Source organism: Salvia hispanica, chromosome 6 (assembly GCF_029641045.1).
Source record: "Salvia hispanica isolate PSC_SH4W2 chromosome 6, Shi_PSC_v1, whole genome shotgun sequence".
NCBI lineage: Eukaryota > Viridiplantae > Streptophyta > Magnoliopsida > Lamiales > Lamiaceae > Salvia > Salvia hispanica.
This window is the reverse complement of record NC_142697.1, coordinates 19199426-19221658: the sequence shown is the minus strand read 5'-3', so window position 1 is coordinate 19221658 and position 22233 is coordinate 19199426. Positions and strand designations below refer to the sequence as shown.

Genomic DNA, 22233 nt, shown 5'->3' with positions numbered 1-22233 from the left:
AGCTTATTATTCGTCCACATGTACAAATGATTGGCTAGGAATGGTGGTATGATGTTACTTTAAGAGGTGTTGTCATTTTAACACAATCATATATATATATATATATATATATATATATATATATATATATATATATATATATATATATATATTTAATTATAATATTAAATTATACTCCACTACATTTACTTAATATTATTAATTCTTTTTATAAACAAAAATCTGAGCAAATAAGAAAATAAATGTTACGTATAAAGAGTGTGTCTTATAGAGAGCTAAGGAAAATATTTCTGGATATTTATAAGGAAAGGGTAGAATAGTCTTGGAAATTTTGATACTCTCTAAGTGCATTAAATTTGATTGAAATGGGTCCAATTTTCTATTAAAAATCTGATTATGGCCAGCCATATGTGGCCATTTAGCATCACTCTTACCAAAAACCACCAACCGCCCCATCCCTGAGAGGCAGCGCCACCACCCGCCGCCGCCACCAATTCCAGCTCCCCACACTCCGAATCAGAGATTGGAGCCGAATAACATACTTGGGAAGCGGTTTGAGGACGTGAAGTCGAAGTACACGATCGGGAAGGAATTGGAGAGGGGCCAATTCGGGGTGACCTACGTACCTGATGGTTGTCGGATTGGTCGATAATTCGCCGTCTAACACTAATTGGAAGGTCCGCCTCTGTTGGTCAAATCTCCAACTGTAAAAGAGGGTAATTTGGGGATAAATTGCATAAACCACAAATCGATGAAGCGAGGAAAACGTAATACCTCAGAATTTCTGGGATAGTGAATTGCAAGGAATGCTGATTTTAGTTTGGATATCCCTGAGATCCGACTGTGTTGTGCCGGGTCGCCTGATTTCGACCGCCTCTACCAAGCAGTCGACAAAGTGATACAACTCCGCATAGTTTGGGCTTTTATGTGTGTGTATGGGCTTTTACTAGCTACCAATCATGCCCTTATAGTATAACTATCAGGAATATCACTGAACTTTTTTATACATATATTGAGGCCAGCCCATGACTAGTAGGCAAAATCTAAGGCCCGATACCAAGACATTTGAAAAAACCACACTACATGTTTGGCTAATTCATTTTTCAATGCTTGAAATTCGATATAGAGCAAATAGAACACATATCAAATTAGTCAGCTCTAAATCAAATTTTCAACAAAACAAATATCTCAATGCTTTAATCAATCATATGATCTTGGAAATCAGTTCTCTTGGAAAATTTTGTTTTCATGTTGATTTCAATATATAAAACATTTTACTGGTAGACCATTCCATTTTCTTCCTCTGCTCCATAGACCATAGGTCAGGTCTAATTTGATAAAAGTATAAAACAAAGGGAAAGAAGAAATGATATCTATTCTTTAGATAAACAATACATGTAAAGACAAAAGATTCAAAAAAGGTCTTTGCCACCCATGTATGCTTTAGGAAATATTCCTCCTCTCTGTAAAGCTCTGAAGCCAACCAAGATTTGTGTTGTGGGTATCCGCATGGATCAGTGCAAAATTGCAAATGCTTTTAAACTTTCGTCATTTATTTTTACTTTTAAAAAATTATGATTACATATTTAGATTTGATTAAATCTAAATGCACATAAATACCTATAAACAAAAGATAAAACTAGAACAAGAAGATATATAGATTTACGACATACCTAGTGCAAGATAGTACTACAATTTTTAAGTAAAACAAACATTAATCCTTGATGATAGTAAAAGTTTCATTAGATACTTCATCTCATTCTTGCCCTAGACCCCTACAATTACAAATAATGCAAGAAAAAAAAAGAGAAACGAATTCTTATATGGAAAGAAAAATGAAAAGAGATAATCCTATTGAGCTAAGGCTAAGTTCAAAATTCTTGCTAAGAACTAAGCTAAGAAATCTGACAAGTAATATGAAAGGGAAGTGCAAAAATGACAGAATTAGATCATTATCTGATCTGTGCTTCTCCTACTGCAACACCTCATTTATTCTGAGTCGGATTTGAAGCGCTTGGAGGCTGTTTCCTCAGGCCGTTTTCCATTGCTTTCTCCGGCTCCAGCGTGGATCCACTTGATTTGGCTTTGGTCACGAATAGTGAATTTGAAGAGAGTAACAGCTTTCTCCACTGCGGTTTTGCATTGGCTACATGCACAGCAGAGGTAGAGAGGAGTAAAGGCAAGAGCATCAAGAATAGAAATACAAGTTTTGTTGTGTGATTGTTACTCATCTTTTATCAAGAAAACTGAAATAGGGATAGGTAGAAATGACAAAAGGCTGAGAATGGTAGTAGTTATAGTGTGAGCATTTGCCCATTTCTTGTAGCTAGCTGAGCTCGTGCTTTAGCCAGACAGAAACATGTTTTGTTTATAAAATATTCGAATATATATTGAGGCTGATTTCCAGGCTACCAGATTTGAGTCAAATAATGCAATTTGACTAGTCACACTGATGTCTAATGTTTATTTACATGTGTGTAGTGTATGTATGGATGTGTGTAGTGTATGTATGGATGCGCATGACCTGTCCCATTTTACCCTATCCCACTTGCATATGCTAAAACTATTGTTTAGTAAGATTAACAACAAGATTCTTGATTTAGGTCACTTAGTGTATGATAGTTGCAAATTCTCAACCAATCATAATCAATTCTTAGTTAATACTAAAGTACTAATATAAATTACTACTACTATTAGTTAATTTGCTGTTAATCGTATTATTTTATCTGATCATTTTTACTCCATGATACAAAGTAGGACAAATGCACTATCCTTCTGAAGGCAATTCTAAGGCCGTGTTTGGGATATGGAATTGGAGGTGTGGAATTGGAATTGGAGCCTTCAATTCCAAATCTACTGTTTGGTATCATAAAAATTAAAAATTTTGGATTTGGAATTGAATTACAATTCCAAATCCTCCAATTCCACAATTTGAATTCCATATCAAAAATAGTGGAATTCCAAATATTTATCAAATTACACACACAATGCATACCTTCTTACACACATTGCACACACACACAACACATTCTTGCACACACACAACATGCATCCTCACACACATTCTTACACACACACATTCACACACACACACGCAGAAAATACACACACACACACACTCACAGCACACATTCTCTCACTCACACACTAAACACATCCTCAAAGACACACACACACACTGCACACGCACACAACACACACATTCACACACGCACACAACACACACATTCACAAACACAGCACACTCACTCACACACATAGTACACACACAACTCACAAACATTCAAATTTTTAAATTCAATTCCATATGATCAATTATTTCATTTTGCCAAACAAAGGATTTGAATTGACCTGAATTAGAATTCAATTCCTTCCAATTCAATTCCATAGAATTCCAATTCCAATTCAATTCCAATTCCGTGTTCCAAACGGACCCTAAGAATAAAGAACATGAGTCATGTGCTGCTAACAACACATTCCTATTAGATTTTCTTCTCTTTTTTATACTAGTGCAAGTGAACACGCATTATTTGGGTTCAACTACATGTAACTTCTTAGTGATAAACAAAACAGGGTTCCACATATTCCAACCAACCATGGATGCACAATCAACTAAAACTCAATTATGCCAAACAAAAATATAACAGTTGATCCAACCAGAGGAAACGCATATATTTCAGCAGGCCGTTTATTAGGACCATATTATTATCAAAGATGGGAAAAAAAATACTAACCCTTTTCAGTATGTTGCGGTTCATTCATGACCATCCGAGGATACCGATGTTTTGTCTCTCCATGTAATATCAGTATAGCCAAATATTTTTGTGAAACATGAAACCAATTGCTCATGAATGACTTGTTCAGAAGGAAGCTTCTGCCCCAGCCCCACCTCCTTTTGCAAAGATGTGACCTCTTTATCTGGTATTCCGCATGGCACAATGTGTTTGAAGTAGTTCAAGTCAGGATCGATGTTGAAAGCCAAACCATGGGATGTAACTCCAGAAGATATGCGAACCCCAATCGCCCCAATCTTTCTCCGGCCAACCCAAACCCCCGTCTCACCCGTTTCTCCAGCACGAGCTTTAACGCCATATAGAGAAGCCAACTCTATCATTGTTGACTCAAGATTCTCCACGTATTTTCTGGCCCCTATCCCAATATCTCTCAAGGAGATAATAGGGTACAAAATGGCCTGATGAGGACCATGATATGTAGCGTCGCCTCCTCTTTCGGTGTAGTGAAGCTCTGCTCCCATTGCTTTGAGCTCAGCCTCGGAAACCAATACATTGTGAACAGTCCGCCGTTTGCCAAGAGTGAATGTGGGTGGATGCTGTAGAGACAGAAGGGTGTCTTTGATCTTGTGTGTTTTTCTATCAGATGTCAATTTCTCTTGCAGCTTAAGTGCCTCCAAATAATTGACAGCACCCATCTTCCATATCTCAATGCTTCTAGGACCTCTCATTTCCTAAAATAATCAAAATGCTCAATAGATATCATATTCATCCAAGGTATCTATACTTGAAATATCATAATCAAATATTATGTTGGTTTATAGCAATTTCGGGAAGATTGTGGATTTGGGCTTAAAAAGACAAAAGGCATCAAAGTCATAAGAAACTGAATAGAGTAACAACACAATTTTTTACTCAATTTAGTTGAAGTAACAAAACAAAAGCCTATGAATCTGTAAAAAATAAAAGAAACTTGGTATTTACATTATTTTGCTCCCATGTTCAGCATAAGCAGCCTTCCGTGTATAATAACCTTCCAACTGTATCTTACACGAGACGAGTAGTTAAAAACATATGTTGGTGTTTAAACTAGAAATTATAGCAAACACCTTATCTGCATGTTCACCATTTCATCCAGAATTAGAGATATATGTATGTGGCTTAAAAATAAAATGCATATATAACTTGCATATACCCACTCCACACATTCAACCTTGGATGCCTACCTCAATATCTGGATCATTAACCCATCCACACAATATAATCTAAACAAATAGATTCAAATTTAAATTGATAAAACAGAAAATTAATTATAAAAAAGATATGCTAAAAATCAACTGACTGTTATATATATTCCATAAAAGATTCGATAATCTGTAAACAATGGAAGTTTGAAAATGTATGAATCTGTTAAGCTCAGCTTCTGAAGCGGAAGAAATTTATCAAATTTGTAAAAAGTAAAAGTATATTTTGAAAATTTTTGGAAAGGAAGACCAAATAATATGAATACAAATGAGAAATGTAACTCAAGTTAAATAAGATGATGTTTCTTCAGCGATTTTTTTGGTTAAATAGTGCAAACAACAATTAGGCTTCAATTGAATGTTGTATAGTATACTGCATTTTATATATCAGAAATGTAAAATTACTGCCTACGAAGTTCAGTAAGTAATTCAGTTGTATTTTGCTATCAATTTTTTTATTTCAGTTTATCAAACAACGTGATCATAGAGAATATTCACTGAAGACCAAATTATACATGTACTACTATATACACAAACAAATAGTATGATACGATCTCATATCATATCTTTAGAAATCCCAATTATTTAGTTATATTTTGATTTACTCGTATCTTTTCTATATTTGTTTAGATATTTGTTTCTTCGTATTCTAGTCTTATAAATAGGAGATATTGTATTCATTCATTCAACCAATTAATGAATTATTATTTCTCCCAAAGATAACGTATGTTTTCCAATCCTAATTTGGATTCTCTTCGCCGATCCAGATTGGATGCCGGAGTATTCTATCAGCCGCCTAGTTATGGTGTTGCCCGACGGGAGAAACCCGCGCAAAACTAGAAACTATTATTTCCGCCGACCCGACGAAGGGCGCCGGAACACTTTTCGATCGCCGCAAACACGCTGCAGATCGCAGTTAAGGAGAAGGTCCTTAACATAGTACTAGTGGGATGCTTACAAATAGTCCAAGTTGGCTGCTATACTTTCACAGTCCTGACTTTGACTTTCTGAAGCTATACTTCCTTCACCTATTACCATCATAGTTAGAGAATTATATACCATGACATGAATCACAATTTTTCAAGTTCACATACAGAGAAGGAAAAGAAACCCCTTTATTTTCAAGGCTACTTGATCTACCTATGCAATGAATATGCACCACAACACCACGTGTCGCTTATGACTTATGTAATGCAGAACAGAAGGTATACCTGCCATTGATATGCAGAAAATAGAGAATATACTTAAGAACTTCATCTTGCCTTGATAAGCAGCACAGTGGTGTGGAGAGATGTTACTCAAATTAAATTGATCTAAGATTATCAAGATTAAACTAGCTCGAGATAGCCTAAGATCAATTTTGTTATAAGAGGATGACTATGATTCATAAGTGGAGACTGATCCAATGTAGCACTATCGTCCCAAGACTTGGTATTGGACCTGATCCACTCAATCAAAAAACATTCATAAAACTCAATCTTGTCTTATACACTCCATATCACAATTCACACCATATAAAGAAAGAAACCCCATAAAAATAATAAACAAATAATGGTTTCCAGGACAATCATTGGAGCAAAAGCTTCGACAATATGAAAAGTGGTTGCTGCGAGAAATCCCATAAAATGTATCCCCTCCAACGTCACGAAGAGGCCTGTTTTGGTGTTTGGGGTAGGGAGTAGAGAGGAGAGGAATCCCAGAAATGTATCACCTAATTCATAAGTTATTATATTGTCATTTTTTTATCAGTTTGCATTGACCGTATAATGCTGTACTAAATCAATTAGAAGCTCTTTTTCTTGCCAAAGCCCAATTATTATAATAGTACTTATGTAAATTTTATATACACTTGCAAACAATACATCAAGCATTTCATGATATAGTTATGGACATGTGCTCAAGTAAATGTGATTATATCACCTCGGTTACCTCTGTTTTTCCATCTTCATAACTCACTCTCCTGATTCAGCCTTCCAAATCCCCTTTTACACACTTGCATTATAGGAGGACATAACTCATTGAATGAACCAAATCTACTGAAAGCATCCTAATCTACCAAACATTGTTCATACGTATCATTTTCCCAATCTACTGAAAGCATCCATTTTCAAAATATGTTTCTGGAGTATTATTCTCAATCAATACAACCAAATCGATTTCAGTAAAACAATCAGCTTTTACTAGAGAAATTTATACTTTATAGTACTAATTACTAAACATCGACATAAATCATATAGTACAAACAGTATTCATGAATTACAGCAATTAACAAGTTATTTTGAGAACTTCAATCATAGCATAAAATTGGAGCTAATTTAGATGAAGAGTGAGCAATACCTCGGATACAGGAGCACAAGTGATGGCGTAACAACTAGGCGGAGCAGATGATTCGCACGACGACGGGTTGCTTTCCGATGTTCTAGCTGGCGGCAGGAAACACGGCGAATCAGAAGATTGGGAAAATGCAGTCGCAAAGGGAGAGTTGAAGTGCATCCTCTGCTGTGGACGATAATAGCAGCATGGTGCTGTGCAAAAACGACGTCGCATTGAATTGGGTTTAGTTTACTGATTACTAACTTGTTAAGGTGATTCTTCATATAGTAAAATTTTATTAGTTTAACCACACTTTTTGAAACATGGAAATGGAAGTGTAATAATATATATACAAAATAATATTAATATATGCAAAATAGTATTTTTAAATATACTAAAATAATAGTCTGAAATTTGAAATGAAATTTATAATTACTAAGTAGTATAATACATGTGTTATGTGTTGTGGTCAATTGTTAATTTTCTTAAGTTGCTAACTCATCAACGCAATGTATTAAAAATATCAACACGATTACATTAAAATGTAAACACATAATTTTATTGACATTTCAATATACTATGTAGATATTATATGTTGACATTTTAATGTCATCGTGTTGACATTTTCAAAGCATTGCATTGATAAGTTAGCAGAATTAGCAACTTAAAAAGTTAGCAATATAACGCAACTCATATATAGTGTATATAGACTATAGTACTACTCCCTCCATTCCAACTAAGTTGAGTCAAAACTTTTGGGCACGGAGATTAAAAAATTGTGTAGAAAAATATGAGAGATAAATAAAGTAAGAAAATAAAGAGAGAGTAAAGTAGGTAATGGAATAAAATAAGAGTGATTAGATGTTTTATTTTTTGTCAAAAAAGGAAATGACTCAACTTAGTTGTGACATCCCAAAATAGAATTCGACTCAACTTAGTTTGGACGAAGGGAGTATTATTTAGGTGTGTGATCAATTGCTAACTCAACTTTTAATTGCTAACTACAACTAATTCAAAATCTTAAGATCTGTAGAGATCTAATGGTTTATAAATTCTCAATTGCTAACTACAACTAATTCAAAATCTTAAGATCTGTAGAGATCTAATGGTTTATAAATTCTCAATTGCTAACTACAACTAATTCAAAATCTTAAGATTTGTAGAGATCTAATGATTTATAAATTCTCATGTGTAATTTCCTTTTATTATTAATTAAATTTAAAAAGATAAGAAAACTACCAAAATTGGAGTTTTAAATCAAATTGTCAATATAGTGTATACTAAACATATCAATATGATTAATTGAATATGTCAACATAATGTATATGTATTATATTGACATATTATGATAGTTACATTGACATTAAACTGGTAGTAAGTACTTGGTTATTATGAAAACTAGTATTACCCACGTGCGATGCACGACGAAATATTTTTCCATCATACAATTCAAATTATTCTCACCCGTGCGATGCACGACACATTGTATATTCTTTTAATTTGTATAATAGTATAAATAATTATACATATTCAAAAATAGAACATAAAATAAATTATTTGTTAAAATTAACCTACAAAAACGTATCAATAGATCAAAATCATTTTTTGAAAAATGCTACGGAGTATCATTTTGACATAAACAATTTATTAATATTAATCTATAAAAATACATGTTAATATAATTGCATGACCAACTTAACAAAAAAATTTAAAATATTAGCTCATCCTCTCCACTTGACTTCAAGCAATTAATATTCAAGAAACATAGCTTCCTTCATATGAGTTTAACAAACGAAGGAGTGGGAAAAGGCGTAAACAAAGAAAAACAATAGTCTATAACTAATCCCTCTCTTGCTTGATAAAGAGTGTCTCCGTAGACACCAGAAAATGAATTTGTAGAACAAATAATTTCTCAACAGCCTCAACTTTTCCCCCTAAGATTCAACATTAAAACATTTCTTGAATGATCCTTCATCAATCAACTCGGTGTAAGTCTCGGTATACAACAGAAAATGAATTTGTGGAATAATATCTCTAAAATCTACAATAAAATGTGTAAATCTTTACACACAAAGTACTCCATTAGCAATGGTAATGGAAGGATGTTGATCAAAGGATCAATTAGCAATGTGTATAGTGGTTCCATGATGACAATCTTTTTTCTTTTGGTAAGAACTAAAAACATCAAAATTTTAAATTTTATTTCTATTAAAAATTATGTGATAGGAACCTAGATTTATGCTATAGAAATAATATATAAATATATATCAAAGACACCAGAATAAGACCAAAATCCTCACATGCAATAATATAATACAAAAAAAATATAAGCATATAAAGTGATGAAGTGTTGAATTTAGGGTAGCAAATACATATAATAGATCAAAACAATTAAGAAAAGCATCAATCACAAAACATTTGATAAAGCGAATTGAGGGTACAAAACAAATCAATAGACAAATGTAGAAATAACTTCATGCATAAACTAATTTCATGTTAAATAATATTGATGAAGAATAGAAAGAATACCTAAAACCCGAGTCACGTGAAGAATGGAATGGAAAAAAGATAATGAATGTGTTATAGGCTATCAAATGTCATTTATTTATAGTAAAAAAATGGAGCATCTTCCAGAACCTTGTATTCATTTATAATTAAAATCAGCCAATTTAAAGATATAACCGTCAATTTGAATTGCATGCATTAATTCCAAAACTAAAATGGCAGTTACATACGTTTATTATTATTATTATTATTATTATTATTATTATTATTATTATTATTATTATTATTATTATGTGATTTAATAACCGTTTGAAAATTAACATTTGTAACCGTTATATTAAACTAAATCTAATCTAATCTAATCTAAATATCTAAATAAACGCATGAATTAGTAAGAGTTAGACATAAGTAACGCCTCAGTTTTTCTCAATTGCATTTACATCCCTAGTATAAAATTATTATTCAAAACGTCCCAAAACTCGCCTTTTATATATGTATAGATTTAAGCATTTTTTTCAAATTTTGACATCGGAACATATACAAGTGAGATCTTAGAATCCTTATAAAATTATATTTTATTTGATATATTTTGTGTAAAAAAATAATATGAATTGAGATAGTTATAATTATTTAAAGTTTTGAGATATTTTTTAAAAGTTAGTTATAATGATCTAATTGGCATTTTTTTTGCATTGTATCGATATATTATAACTTGATTTAATGATTCAATGCCTATCATTTAATTGTAGTTAACAATTTAAGAGTGAGTTAGCAATATAACACATCTCATATTAATATAGCACAATTTTATGGAAAAAATTAAATTATGTATGTTTAACAAAAAAAATACTATAAAAATTTTAACTTAGAAAGATATTAATTAATTAGCTAACTAAATTCAAAGTGAAATATTTATAATAATAGGGTCCGGATATACTAATAACATGCTAACTAATTTTAAAGTTCTAACGTACATTCAATCTCGTGCTATCACTTGGCACGAAACATGCAATATTGTAAACACTAAAATGTGATACATTTGTAGAAGTGATAGATGGATTTCAACATATTGCGTTTTAGTTTTAGGCATATTGGATTTTTTATTGTTGAGTTTTCCATTTTAACATAAATTGTCTAAATGCAATATAGGGGAGTATTGAGGCGTATCCTTAATTAGAATGTTAGTGTACATCCAATCGCGTGTTGCCATGTGGCACGAAAAATGCAATATTGTAAACACTAAAATGCAATATACTTGTGAAGCTCTATATATGCGGAAATTAGGTCTGTCAAATCGGGTACCCGCGGATACCCGATCTCGAATTTCTTAAAATCTAATACCCAATCCGAAAATTATTTCGGTACCCGGATACCCGACTCGGGTATCCACTCCCAATTTTGGATTTTTATTTTATTTTATTTTAATTGTTTTTTTTTAAGAAAATTAGCTACAACCTTTTAGAAATACAACTTGTAGTTCGAATTTTTATACAAACTTGTAGTAGTTCGAAGTTAAGAGAGAAAAAACTACTAAAATTTAATTATTTAATTTTTAAAATAATAGAATAAATAAATAATTTATTAAAATTTAAAATAAAATTAGAAAATCGGGTAATTCGGGTAATTTGGGTATACCGATACCCAATAATTCAAAAATCATATACCCAAACCCGATCCCGAAACCTAAAAAATCGGGTATCGGATATCCAATTACCATATATTTCGGGTTTGGATATCGGGTATCCAATACCCAATATTCATTTTGACACCCCTAGCGGAAATGCATATTGCATTTTATATTGTTGAGTTTTGCATTTTAACATAAATTGTCTACTATGCAAAATAAATTACATATAAATACAATTCGTCTATATATAAAATGCAAATTAAACCGTCTATATGTAAAATGTAAAACTCAACAATAAAAAATCCAATCTATCTATAACTAAAATGCAATTTGCCGAAATCCATCTATTACTTCTATAAATATATTGCATTTCAGTGTTTACAATATTGCATGTTTCGTACCACATGATAGCATGAGATTGGACGTACGTTAGCACTTCAAAATTAAGAATTCAGTTTCATATTTTGTTATATTTTTCTTTATACAATTATACCACACCTATGCATTTATTATTAAACTGGTTTCTATTTTTCTGTTACACAAGTGTTATAAATAATAATAAAAAGTGAATAGCATTATAAAATTGTACTTCCTCCGTCCCTGATTGAGAGTCACATTTTTCCATTTCGATCTGTCCCCGATTAAGAGACACTTCATTTTTACCATAAATGGTAAGTAGGTCTCACATTCCACTAACTCATCTCACTCACATTTTATTATAAAACCAATATAAAAAAGTGGGTCCCACATTCCACTAACTTTTTCAACAAACTTTTCTTTACATTTCTTAAAATCTGTACTCGGTCATAGTGTGACTTTTAATCGGGGACGGAGAGAGTAAGTAATTATGATACTCATAATTTTAACTATGGAGAGAATCAACTTAATGGCCGACCAATTAAATGAGAGTATTAAAAATAGAAATACAAAAAGGAGTAGGAAAAATTAAGACCTCCAAGGAAACAAACCAAATGCGACGTTGTTTTATTAGACACAACACCATGCTAAAAGGGCGAAAAGACGAGAGGGGTCTAATTTTTTCAATTTATATGACCCGTTTACATATCTGATCCGATTATGGAATTTAAATTATCAAATTGGAAAGTGTGGAATTGGATTTAATTCCAAATTTACATATTTTTGTGATACCGAACAATGGACAATTCCAAGGTCCGAATTTCTTGGAACCAAACACAACCTAAATAATTCAGTTGTACTAGTATTTTGCAATGAGATAAAAAAAAAAACAGTCATTTATTCAATAAGATAAATAAATCAGATGTATTTTCATTTTTTTGTTCGGATACATAACGGGCCTTGAAAATACAAATATTATGGGCTAATTTATGTAGTTTCTTACTTTCATCTGTTCATGTAATGCGTACTAATCGTATGCGTACAATATAATGTTCGAAAAAGGATTTTATAAATATATGTACGATGCTTACGACTATAACTTTGTAAAATACATATTTGGTACTGTTGTTATCTAACATTTTCATGGACAATATTAATTAATATTGGGTAAACTGAATGTGCAACATAAAAGGGACTCTTTTTAAATGAACACCAGTTCATCGACGTCGAATAAACAAAAATAATTTTGGGATCTGAATGGTTTGGGTCCAACTAATTCCAAGTAAATACAGTAGTAGTATAATGGATCTTGCAAAATTATTTGCAAATCGCAAAGCCAAGCAATCGAAGTAAAAGTGAACTGCATATTTGAGTAGAGTATATAGTGAAGGTAGGATGCATATTTATGATATTTTATGAAAATAAATTGCGCTAGAGTCTAGAGGTCTCATTTACTTTTAATTTAGTTAAGATATTTTTTTACTTTTTTTATATTATTTCTTTCTCATTTAATCTTTCTCAAATGAAAATTTGTCCATTTCTATTTATTCTTATTTTCCTCTTTTATGCTCTTTGTTCTCTTATCCTCTTGTTTCTCTCACTTAGCATATATCCTCTCGTTTCTCTCTCTTAGCATGTGTTTTAAAATAAAAATAATTTTAGATATATGAATAATTTGTTTTATATTCTAAAAAATATATCTTTATATGGATTTTATATATTTCAAATTTTATATAATAATTTTAGATGAAAGAAATATGTCTATACAGTTCAAATTTGATAAAATAAAAATAAAATTTCGTATGCAATGCTACATTTTTATTTATTTCAAACTAAAATATATATATGTATAAATCAATTAAACGATTAAATTTAAATACTCCCCAAAAATTAATAAAGTAAGAATAAATTTATCATTCGAAGCATCAATCTAATTATTGTCAAGTTGACTTTTTAGCATAAAATAAGATTATTAATGAAGAGAGAGAAGTTATACAATAAGAAAGCGTAATAAAGAAGATAAGAGAGATGAAAATAAATAAAAATGGTCAAAATTGTTCTAGAAGCTGAAAAGAGGAAAATGAGAGAGAAATAATTTAAATCTTAAATGAGTTAAAATTTTAATTCAGATAATTCTAATGCAATTTATTTCAAATTTTGAAGTTTAGAGTAATGATTTTATTTGGAGTAATTGTGTGTTTGTTTTGGAGGGAAAATGAGAAGCCAAAAAGGCGTACTATACCCACGTCGCACGTGGCACTTTTCTCGATACATTTAGCAGACTCTTCATATTCTGGCCGAGGAGTCTACCAACCATACATAAGCCACACCCAAACACGAACACACCAAGAGAGCGAGAGCAATGGGGAAGGAGGAGGAGGAGGAGGAGAAAAGTAGGACCATTCGTTCATGCTACCGTGAAATCGAAAACCGCATCAAGGGTACATATATTTTCAACTTTAAACCTTTATTACTTTATCATTAATCATCGTTTCATTCGTTCTACCTTGCAGAGAACAAAGATGAAATAGCAAATGCGACATCGAATAAGTTCATCTCCATAATGAACCAAGTAGAAACCATCCATACACAAGGTACTTTTACTCACTTTCACAACTGTGTGTTTGCTTACTTGTTTATTTTCATGGGATTAAAGTCTAATGTTTTTGTAAAGTAGTGAAACAATGTTGTACTTTTACAATTTTACCTTCTCCGAGCTCTCAGAGTGTGAGAATTTTTGCTTGAAATACCCAGGTTTTTACACACTGAGACCTTGTTCGTCCTGCTTAAATGGAAATCCGATCCACTAATGTATAAATTATAATGTGCAGTAACAAAGCCGCGAGAGCAGGTAGCTGATGCAGAGGCCTTGATAGGCCTGACCAACATATTAATGGACTCTGTTAGATCACATACTGCAGTATGTGTTACCCCACCGGAGTTTGTTTCTTGCTTGATCAAACAATTCGGGCTGCTGAAAAGGCAAAATGTGCTCTCAGATAACTCTTATAATGTCTCGTGGCTAGATATTGGCTCTTGCATTTCTCCTATTTTCATGAGTGGTTCCGGCTGCAGGACAATGTAAGTCAAATATATTTCATCTTCATAATGACATGAAAACATCATTTATAAATATCAAAGTGTATGCACATGTTGCCTTAGGAACGGACCTATGCTAACTGTGCTCAAGCAACGGAAGCCAGTTGTTCGTGCAAAACGAGCCAGATCATTGAAGAGAACGCATCCAGAAGAGGTCGGATTGATGAGTTTTCATTGTTCAGCCATTCTGCATTGATGTTTACTAGTATATCTTAGTATTTGAAAAATATAGCATTTGACAAGCTCATGTTTCAACATTATTGCTTGTATGAAGCTTTCATTTCATTTTTATGCATAATTATCTGACTAGTTCTTGTATTTCTGCAACAGTTCAAGATTGCTGTAGATTTGATGTCAGACACTGATCGAAACATTCATGCGATGTTTGATGTTTTGAAGAGAAGGAAAAAAGTTGGAGTTGAAAGCCTCATCTTAAACAGGGATTCATTTTCACAGACTATTGAGAACTTGTTTGCAATGTCGTTCTTAGTAAAAGACGGTAGAGTTCATATATATGTAGACGAGACTGGTGCTAGAGTCGTCGGTAAGTAACCATCTCTTGCTCATGCAAAACTTTTTAGCTATATTTTGTCATTTATATCTCTTATTTAATTCGTTGCAGCTCCAAGAAATGGTCCAAGCGCAGAAGAAATCAGGACTGGAGTAGCTGCAAACCACCAGTTCATATTCAGACTTGACTTCAATGACTGGGAGGTAAACATTTTCACTGAACTTGATCAAATATTTGTTTTCGTTGTTAAACATTCACCATCTCTGAAACTGCAGGCGATGAAGGAACACGTGCCATACGAAGAAGTGATGCCACAAAGGTATACATTGGGCATCAGTTCATGTTCTGCTAAATTGAATGATGAAGATGGTATTGGCATACCACAAGGGATTCCAATTGATACCCAGACCCAGTTTGTTTGCACGGTTTAGAAGCATTCAAGCAACCATATATGGCCATACCATGCTGTGATCATCACTTGCAAATTGAAGATTTTGCTGCCAGCAACTTTTGTTATGTATTTAGTTTTTTTGTCTCAACTCTCAAGTGGTGAATTATGTACATAGCCTCTGGCCTGATGTTGAAACTGCTTGCTAATATTGGGTTGATTGGTTCCAAGTGAAGGAAATACATTTTTGGAAATCTTGGTTGTGCCAAGTGTTGAAGGAAAATGACCTTGGTATATATTGTTAAGTTGTTGATAGTTTGTGAATTTGGTAACTTTTATTAGGATTGATAGCAAAGAAATTACATACAGCATACAGGTCAGTTCAGGTATTCATAACGGAATTCTAATATAGAGAAAACATACATCAATTTTAAGTGTTTATAAAAATTTTCTCACTGTGAAAAATTTCAAACCAATTAAAATTTGCGTGACATCTAGTAGCAAACTTATCTGGGATGAAGATGATATGACTAAATAAACTAGCGATTCTAGTAATTTGAAATGACATTGACTTGTATTGATGATACAATATTTGTAAAAAGATGGCTATTGAAGACTTGGACCATACATCTTTGCTACACTGGCTGCTTATCGAGCAACTTCACTGACATTGTCCACCACTCCACCACTGCCCATTGGATAATTTCCCCTAAACCCTAATAACTCGCTACTTCTTAAATTATATAGTGAGAATCTGTCTTAAAAGACATGAAAATTAATAAGAAGTCAAATATTTAAACATGTAACTAATGTTAATAAATTTCAGTTTTTCTAAGTCTCTAATTAACTCGGGAAATTTAGGCAGCATTGTTTTCGTGTATATGGGGTATTTCTTCATCATAAAACTTTGATTCCCCGTAGGGTCCGCCGATCGCCGACACCATCTAGTCGGATAACCCATCATCGTTGCAAAGAGAAAATGAGAGGGCGGAGGCCGAAGAGAGATAGATCAATTCAATTTGCCTCTTCTTCTTCTTCCGTCTCCAAAAGGCTTCTTATCAAATTTAACTTTTTCCACAAATTTTGTGACAAAACGAATTGATACGAGAGGATATAGTCATAGAGAGCGAGAAGTTGGAATTTAATTGTTTCCATAAATTTTGTAACAAAACGATGTTGATTTGAGCAACACCTAGAAACTGAATTAAATACATAGTTAATGTATTCGTTCGGACACTTTGTTATCGCCTCACGTTTCGCCAATAGCTGATACCAGACAAAGTCTCGCAACCCATCACCGTTGCAAAGAGAAAATTAGAGGGCAAAGGCCGAAGAGAGATACACCCATTCAATTTGTCTCTTCTTCTTTCATCTCCAAGAAGCTTCTTCTCAAATTTAATTTTTTCAATAAATTTTGTGACAAAATGATGTTGATTTGACCGGTACTAGAAACTAAATTGATATGCAGTTAATGTATTTATTTGGATATGAGAGAATATAGAGAGAAATTGAACTTTAATTGTTTCCATAAATTTTGTGACAAAACGTTGGCGATTTGAGCAACACTAGAAATTGAATTGATACATAGTTAATGTATTTGTTCGGATACTTTGTTACCGCCGCATAGTTCGCCGATTGTTGACAGCATCCCAAGTCTTGCAACCTAACCGTTGCAAAGAGAAAATGAGAGGGCGGAGGCCGAAGAGAGATAGACCAATTCAACTTGTCTCTTCTTCTTCCGTCTCCAAGAAGCCTCTTCTCAAAATTTGAAAGCCCAAACTCCGCCTCTTATGACGCCTTTGCCAGAGAAGAAGGTTGCAAAAAAAAAGAAAAAAAAAAAGAAGGTTGCAAAGAGACAATCAGATAGATACATGAGAATATAGAGAGACACGAGAGGATAGAGGGAAACTAAAATTTAATTTTTTCCATAAATTTTGTGACAAAACGACATTGGTTTGAGCAATACTAGAAACTAAATATACAATTAATGTATTTGTTTGCACACGAGAGGATTTAGCGAGAGAATTTAAAATTTAATTGTTTCCATAAATTGTGACAAAACGACGTTGATTTGAGCAATACTAGAAGTTGAATAGATACACAGTTAATGTCTTTGTTCGGATACGATCGTACGAGTGAATAAAGAGAGAGAAACAAAACATCATTGATTTGAGCAATACTAGAAGTTGAATAGATACACAGTTAATGTCTTTGTTCGGATACGATCATACGAGTGAATAAAGAGAGAGAAACAAAACATCATTGATTTGTACAATACAAGGAGCTAGAATTTTTTTTGTTATTGACACTTTATATCGTTTGAGATATTTTTCATAAAATGGAATTAGTTTGGGATTTATTTTTATTTTTTTTTGTTTTTATCACTTTATAATAGGAGTATGATGTTTGAGATATTTATTATAAAATGGAATTAGTTTGGGATTAAAAAAGTTCATATTTACTCATTTAGAATAATGCATCCGTTAGTGTGACTTTTTCAAATTTATGATGCACTCGAACCCCCTTGGCACTTGCAATTTACTTATAAGTGTATTCTAATTGACATTTTATGTCCCACTCATTGACATTTTATTTTGCTCTGGTAATGTTAATTGGTTAGCATATATATACTCAGTATATAACTCAACAAACTTATAGAGGTCAACTGGCTAAATAAATTTGTTCATATCGTTGCCCGACTTTAATTTATTGTTTTGCTTTTTGACAGTTGATTTCGACGATTTGAAGTGACGAAATTAAGATTCACTATAGAGATTTTGCGAAATTAGTATGCCTAGTTTAATTGATCCAATTTTTTACTAAGTTTTAACATTGCTTAATCAATAAAATTAAAGTATTATGCCATCAAAAGTATCATAGTTTAGAAATAAATGTTTTATAAAGTTTTAGAAATAAGAAAATGAATCTTGATCCCCATAATAAAAATTTAAAAAAAGATAATATTGGTTATAACCAAATTACATGGATCAATCATACGTAAATATAGCAATGTAGAGTGGTGATATAAAATCGCTATAGAAAAACTTCATAATTTTTTTTAATATATAATAATGTTACAGTATATTTTTATTAAGTAAACATGCCATATTATGCTGGATCTAAAATATTAAGCATATAATTAAGTAGAGATTGCATGATTTGATCATACAACTTCTACATATAAATTGAAACTAACAATTATAAACTTTTAATTAAATTGATATTATCTTAATTTGATCATTTACAGAACCTAAAATGTGAAAGAAATTAAGTGGATATAATTTCAAGTTTCTAGTTGTGTTTTGAAATCAAGAAATCGAGTGCAATGCTGTTGGATTTTGGAACTATCTTAAAATCCATAAATAGATTAATATGATAATTAAATAATCATCGCTTTTGTGAGTATGAGCAAACTCACACATTTATTGCAGAAGAAAGCATACACATTAATGAACAGCCATGAATTTACTTTACACATTTATTTAGAAATGACAGATCAGACTCATTCTCTTCTCTCTAAATAGTGAGGCCTCGATCCTCAATTCTATTGTATCTTCTGCAAATATTTTGTGACCACAGTTGCAGCTGTCTCCATTGGAAGGAAGAGCTTATTATCTCCACATCATTTAGTTTTAATATATGTGAGTCTCTGTGTGTGTGTGTTATGTTCATATATATGTTCCTAGAGTTCTTTCATGTGTGTGCGTGTGTGTGGAGAGAGGTGCTTATATTCTTCTGTTTTAAAGTTCTTTTTGTAGTTTATTTGGAAAGATAAATTAATTAATGGATGTGAATATCAACATTAGTGTTGGTGCAATCTTAGATTGTCATCATGGATCTTGTTTCATGATCAATCTGAAATAAATCGATACATAGTTAAAAGGATTAAAATTAGTAATGATGTTCATAAGTATCTATCAAGAATCTAATTTATGTTTATTTTGATTCACTTATATGCTTATTGATTGATCTAAAAGAGTAATCACATCTCATGTTTAATTTTTTATCTCCAGGTTTTTTTTTGTCGATTATATGTTATTTTGTCTCTACCGATGAATACACATATATATTCGTTGTCGTATATGGAGATGTTTATATTTGTCGCTATGTATACATCACAAAGCATCTTTCAAGAGTGAGATTTATGTTTATTTTGATTCACTTATATGCTTATTGATCTAAAAAAGTAATTACAGATCATATATACATGTACTTTTCATAACATAATTTGGCACAAGCGAATCATTGAATATGTATCATGTTTGATTTCTTATCATTTTGTCGATTAGTAGTATATGTTATTTTGTCTTTACCGTTGAATACACATATATATTCATTGCCGTATATATAGATGTTTATATTTGTCGCTATATATACGTCACATAGCATCTTTCAAGAGTGAGATTTATGTTTATTTTGATTCACTTACCTGCTTATAGATCTAAAAAAGCGAGTAATTACTATTGAAGCAATCATATATTTCTTGTTTAATTTCTCATTCATAATTTTTTTTCCATTATATGTTATTTGTCTTTACTATTGAACACACTTTTACTGTTTACATGTATTCGCAGTATATGGAGAGGTTTATCACATGTACACTTTTTTGTAGGCGTTCTGCCACTTCTTAATCAAATTTTCGCAAGTCATTCATAGATTTGTTAAATTATCTCTTGTATACAAATTTTTTCTCCTTAAATTAAATTTTTGGAATTAGGTAATTAGTTTATTTTATAACAAATAGAAACTTTGAAATTTCATATTTATCCTTCATACACTTAAGTAATTACTTATCATTTTAGTAATTTCATATGCTGTGCACAGTAGTACACCATTTATAGATAAAATGTGCACTCTACTTACTTTTTGTTTCATGGTTTAGTAATTGTATACATTATCTTAACTGCAGATAATGGATAAACGCAATGGAAACTCGCACTCGAAAAATGATGAATTTAAGGAGATCGACCTTACCTTAAAATTGGGACCATCGGATTACTATATTGAGAATCACGATGAACCAAATGACGAAGAAGCTGCGTGCGAAAAAGTGAACGATATGGTACTAATTTTTACTCCCTTTCCGCACTAACTGAATATTTGTTCTTGTAGCAATATCTGCTCCCCCGGAACCAACTGCGCTAAGCTCCTGCGGGCGCTGAATATTTGTTCTATATATACATATTGGTACCTCAACAAAATAAATTTTAGGCCGACGATCTCTATAATCAAATTTGTTAATTTATTTTAAAATATTGTCAAATGTGCAAAGTCTCAATTGTATGAAAACTTTATTTCTGGCATGTTTGTCTGAGCTTCCAATACCTTCTAAGCTTTCCAAAAATAAATTCTTTAACCTCATACATATTTCGTGTGGACAGGGAAACTGGAATATTGTACCATATAATAGTTCTTCTTCTTCTTCATCGTCATCGGTAGTTGTAGGAGTTGCACCTTCAACCTACAACTACTTTGCTCGTAAGGGTTCTGTCCCTCACAATACTACTACAACCACGTCTACCCGTAAAAGACATATGGTAGACGATAAAGCTTGCAAAGTCTGTGGCTCTCAGAGCACTCCTCTTTGGAGGAGAGGTCCTGATGGTCCACAGGTCAGTTTTTTACTAATTTAAGTTTTCTTGTTTAAATTTATATAAGTAGCACGTTTTTGCACCAACTTAAGATTTCAGTTTTGATTTATTGTATTTCTGAAATAATTATTGCAGACACTGTGCAATGCTTGTGGGCTGCGACACCTACGAACGGCGAAAAAGAGTGCAGGAGATCACTGAAAGAAGTGAAGATGATTTGTGAGCTCTGAGTTTTAATTTGGGAGACTATTGCTCCCCAAATAGTTTTTTTTATTTGAGCTCTCGATTTGTTCACAACATTTACAATTACATTTAATTTCTGAAATGTAATGAAGTTTTAATTTTCGAACTGACTACCAATTGAAATTGAGCTAAATCTACATTGTCTGTCATAAGCTTTTTTTTACAACAGGCACCCGTCCGGCCGCCGAGCGGAACGACGGTTGCAACGGCGCCTATTGTGAATAGCCGTCAGGCATGGCCGAGTGCAGCTCGGCGCACGCACGGTGCCTATTGTGCGCCGTGCGTGCACCGAGCAACCACCGAGCAGTTTTTATTTATTTTTTATTTCAACCTACTCTTGCACTTTATTTTATTCACACTATGCATAATGTTTTCAACAAAAATAAATAAAATCTTATAGGTTTGGTTTCTCTCATTTGAATCCACATATGCACTATTTAAAATCCACCATTCAAAATCCCCTGCGGATTAGTCACAATTTAAATCATAAAAAATGATCTAAAATAGGTGACACAAACTAGCCTATGATCGATTCACACACTATGAGTTCCATCTTCCCACCAATTGATTCTCAGTCGAAGCACAACTACTATCCGAGCTTTGGTTCATCTCCAACTCCCAAAG

At 32.4% G+C, this 22233-nt stretch overlaps 3 protein-coding genes across 13 annotated transcripts; 2 read left to right on the top strand and 1 right to left on the bottom strand.

The window, feature by feature from the left end:
- Nucleotides 1–1721: 1721 nt before the first annotated feature.
- Nucleotides 1722–7503, bottom strand: LIP2 (lipoyltransferase 2). 11 transcript variants are annotated; one of them, XM_048107278.2, is made up of 5 exons: nucleotides 7313–7443; nucleotides 6905–6967; nucleotides 4716–4771; nucleotides 3735–4465; nucleotides 1722–2146 (listed from the first exon to the last, which is right to left on the bottom strand). In XM_048107278.2, the coding sequence occupies exon 4, from the start codon at nucleotides 4460–4462 to the stop codon at nucleotides 3755–3757; it is 708 nt and encodes a 235-aa protein (XP_047963235.2). In that variant the 5' UTR covers nucleotides 4463–4465; nucleotides 4716–4771; nucleotides 6905–6967; nucleotides 7313–7443; the 3' UTR covers nucleotides 1722–2146; nucleotides 3735–3754. The 11 variants fall into 11 exon arrangements, with proteins under 11 accessions (XP_047963235.2, XP_088917837.1, XP_088917840.1 ...); XM_089061711.1 differs by lacking the exon at nucleotides 6905–6967 and adding an exon at nucleotides 6116–6186 and having other exon boundaries at nucleotides 4716–6003; XM_089061714.1 differs by lacking the exon at nucleotides 6905–6967 and adding an exon at nucleotides 6116–6186.
- A 6588-nt stretch (nucleotides 7504–14091) lies between these two features.
- LOC125198883 (non-structural maintenance of chromosomes element 4 homolog A-like) lies at nucleotides 14092–15973 on the top strand. The gene is made up of 7 exons (XM_048097130.2): nucleotides 14092–14218; nucleotides 14291–14371; nucleotides 14609–14858; nucleotides 14940–15030; nucleotides 15207–15420; nucleotides 15499–15590; nucleotides 15663–15973. Exons 1-7 carry the CDS (start codon nucleotides 14140–14142, stop codon nucleotides 15816–15818), a joined length of 963 nt encoding a protein of 320 aa, XP_047953087.2. The 5' UTR covers nucleotides 14092–14139; the 3' UTR covers nucleotides 15819–15973.
- Nucleotides 15974–20687: 4714 nt separating this feature from the next.
- On the top strand, nucleotides 20688–21766 carry LOC148923322 (uncharacterized). Its single transcript, XM_089060055.1, has 3 exons — nucleotides 20688–20837; nucleotides 21157–21387; nucleotides 21502–21766. Exons 1-3 carry the CDS (start codon nucleotides 20688–20690, stop codon nucleotides 21565–21567), a joined length of 447 nt encoding a protein of 148 aa, XP_088916181.1. The 3' UTR covers nucleotides 21568–21766.
- Nucleotides 21767–22233: the final 467 nt, after the last annotated feature.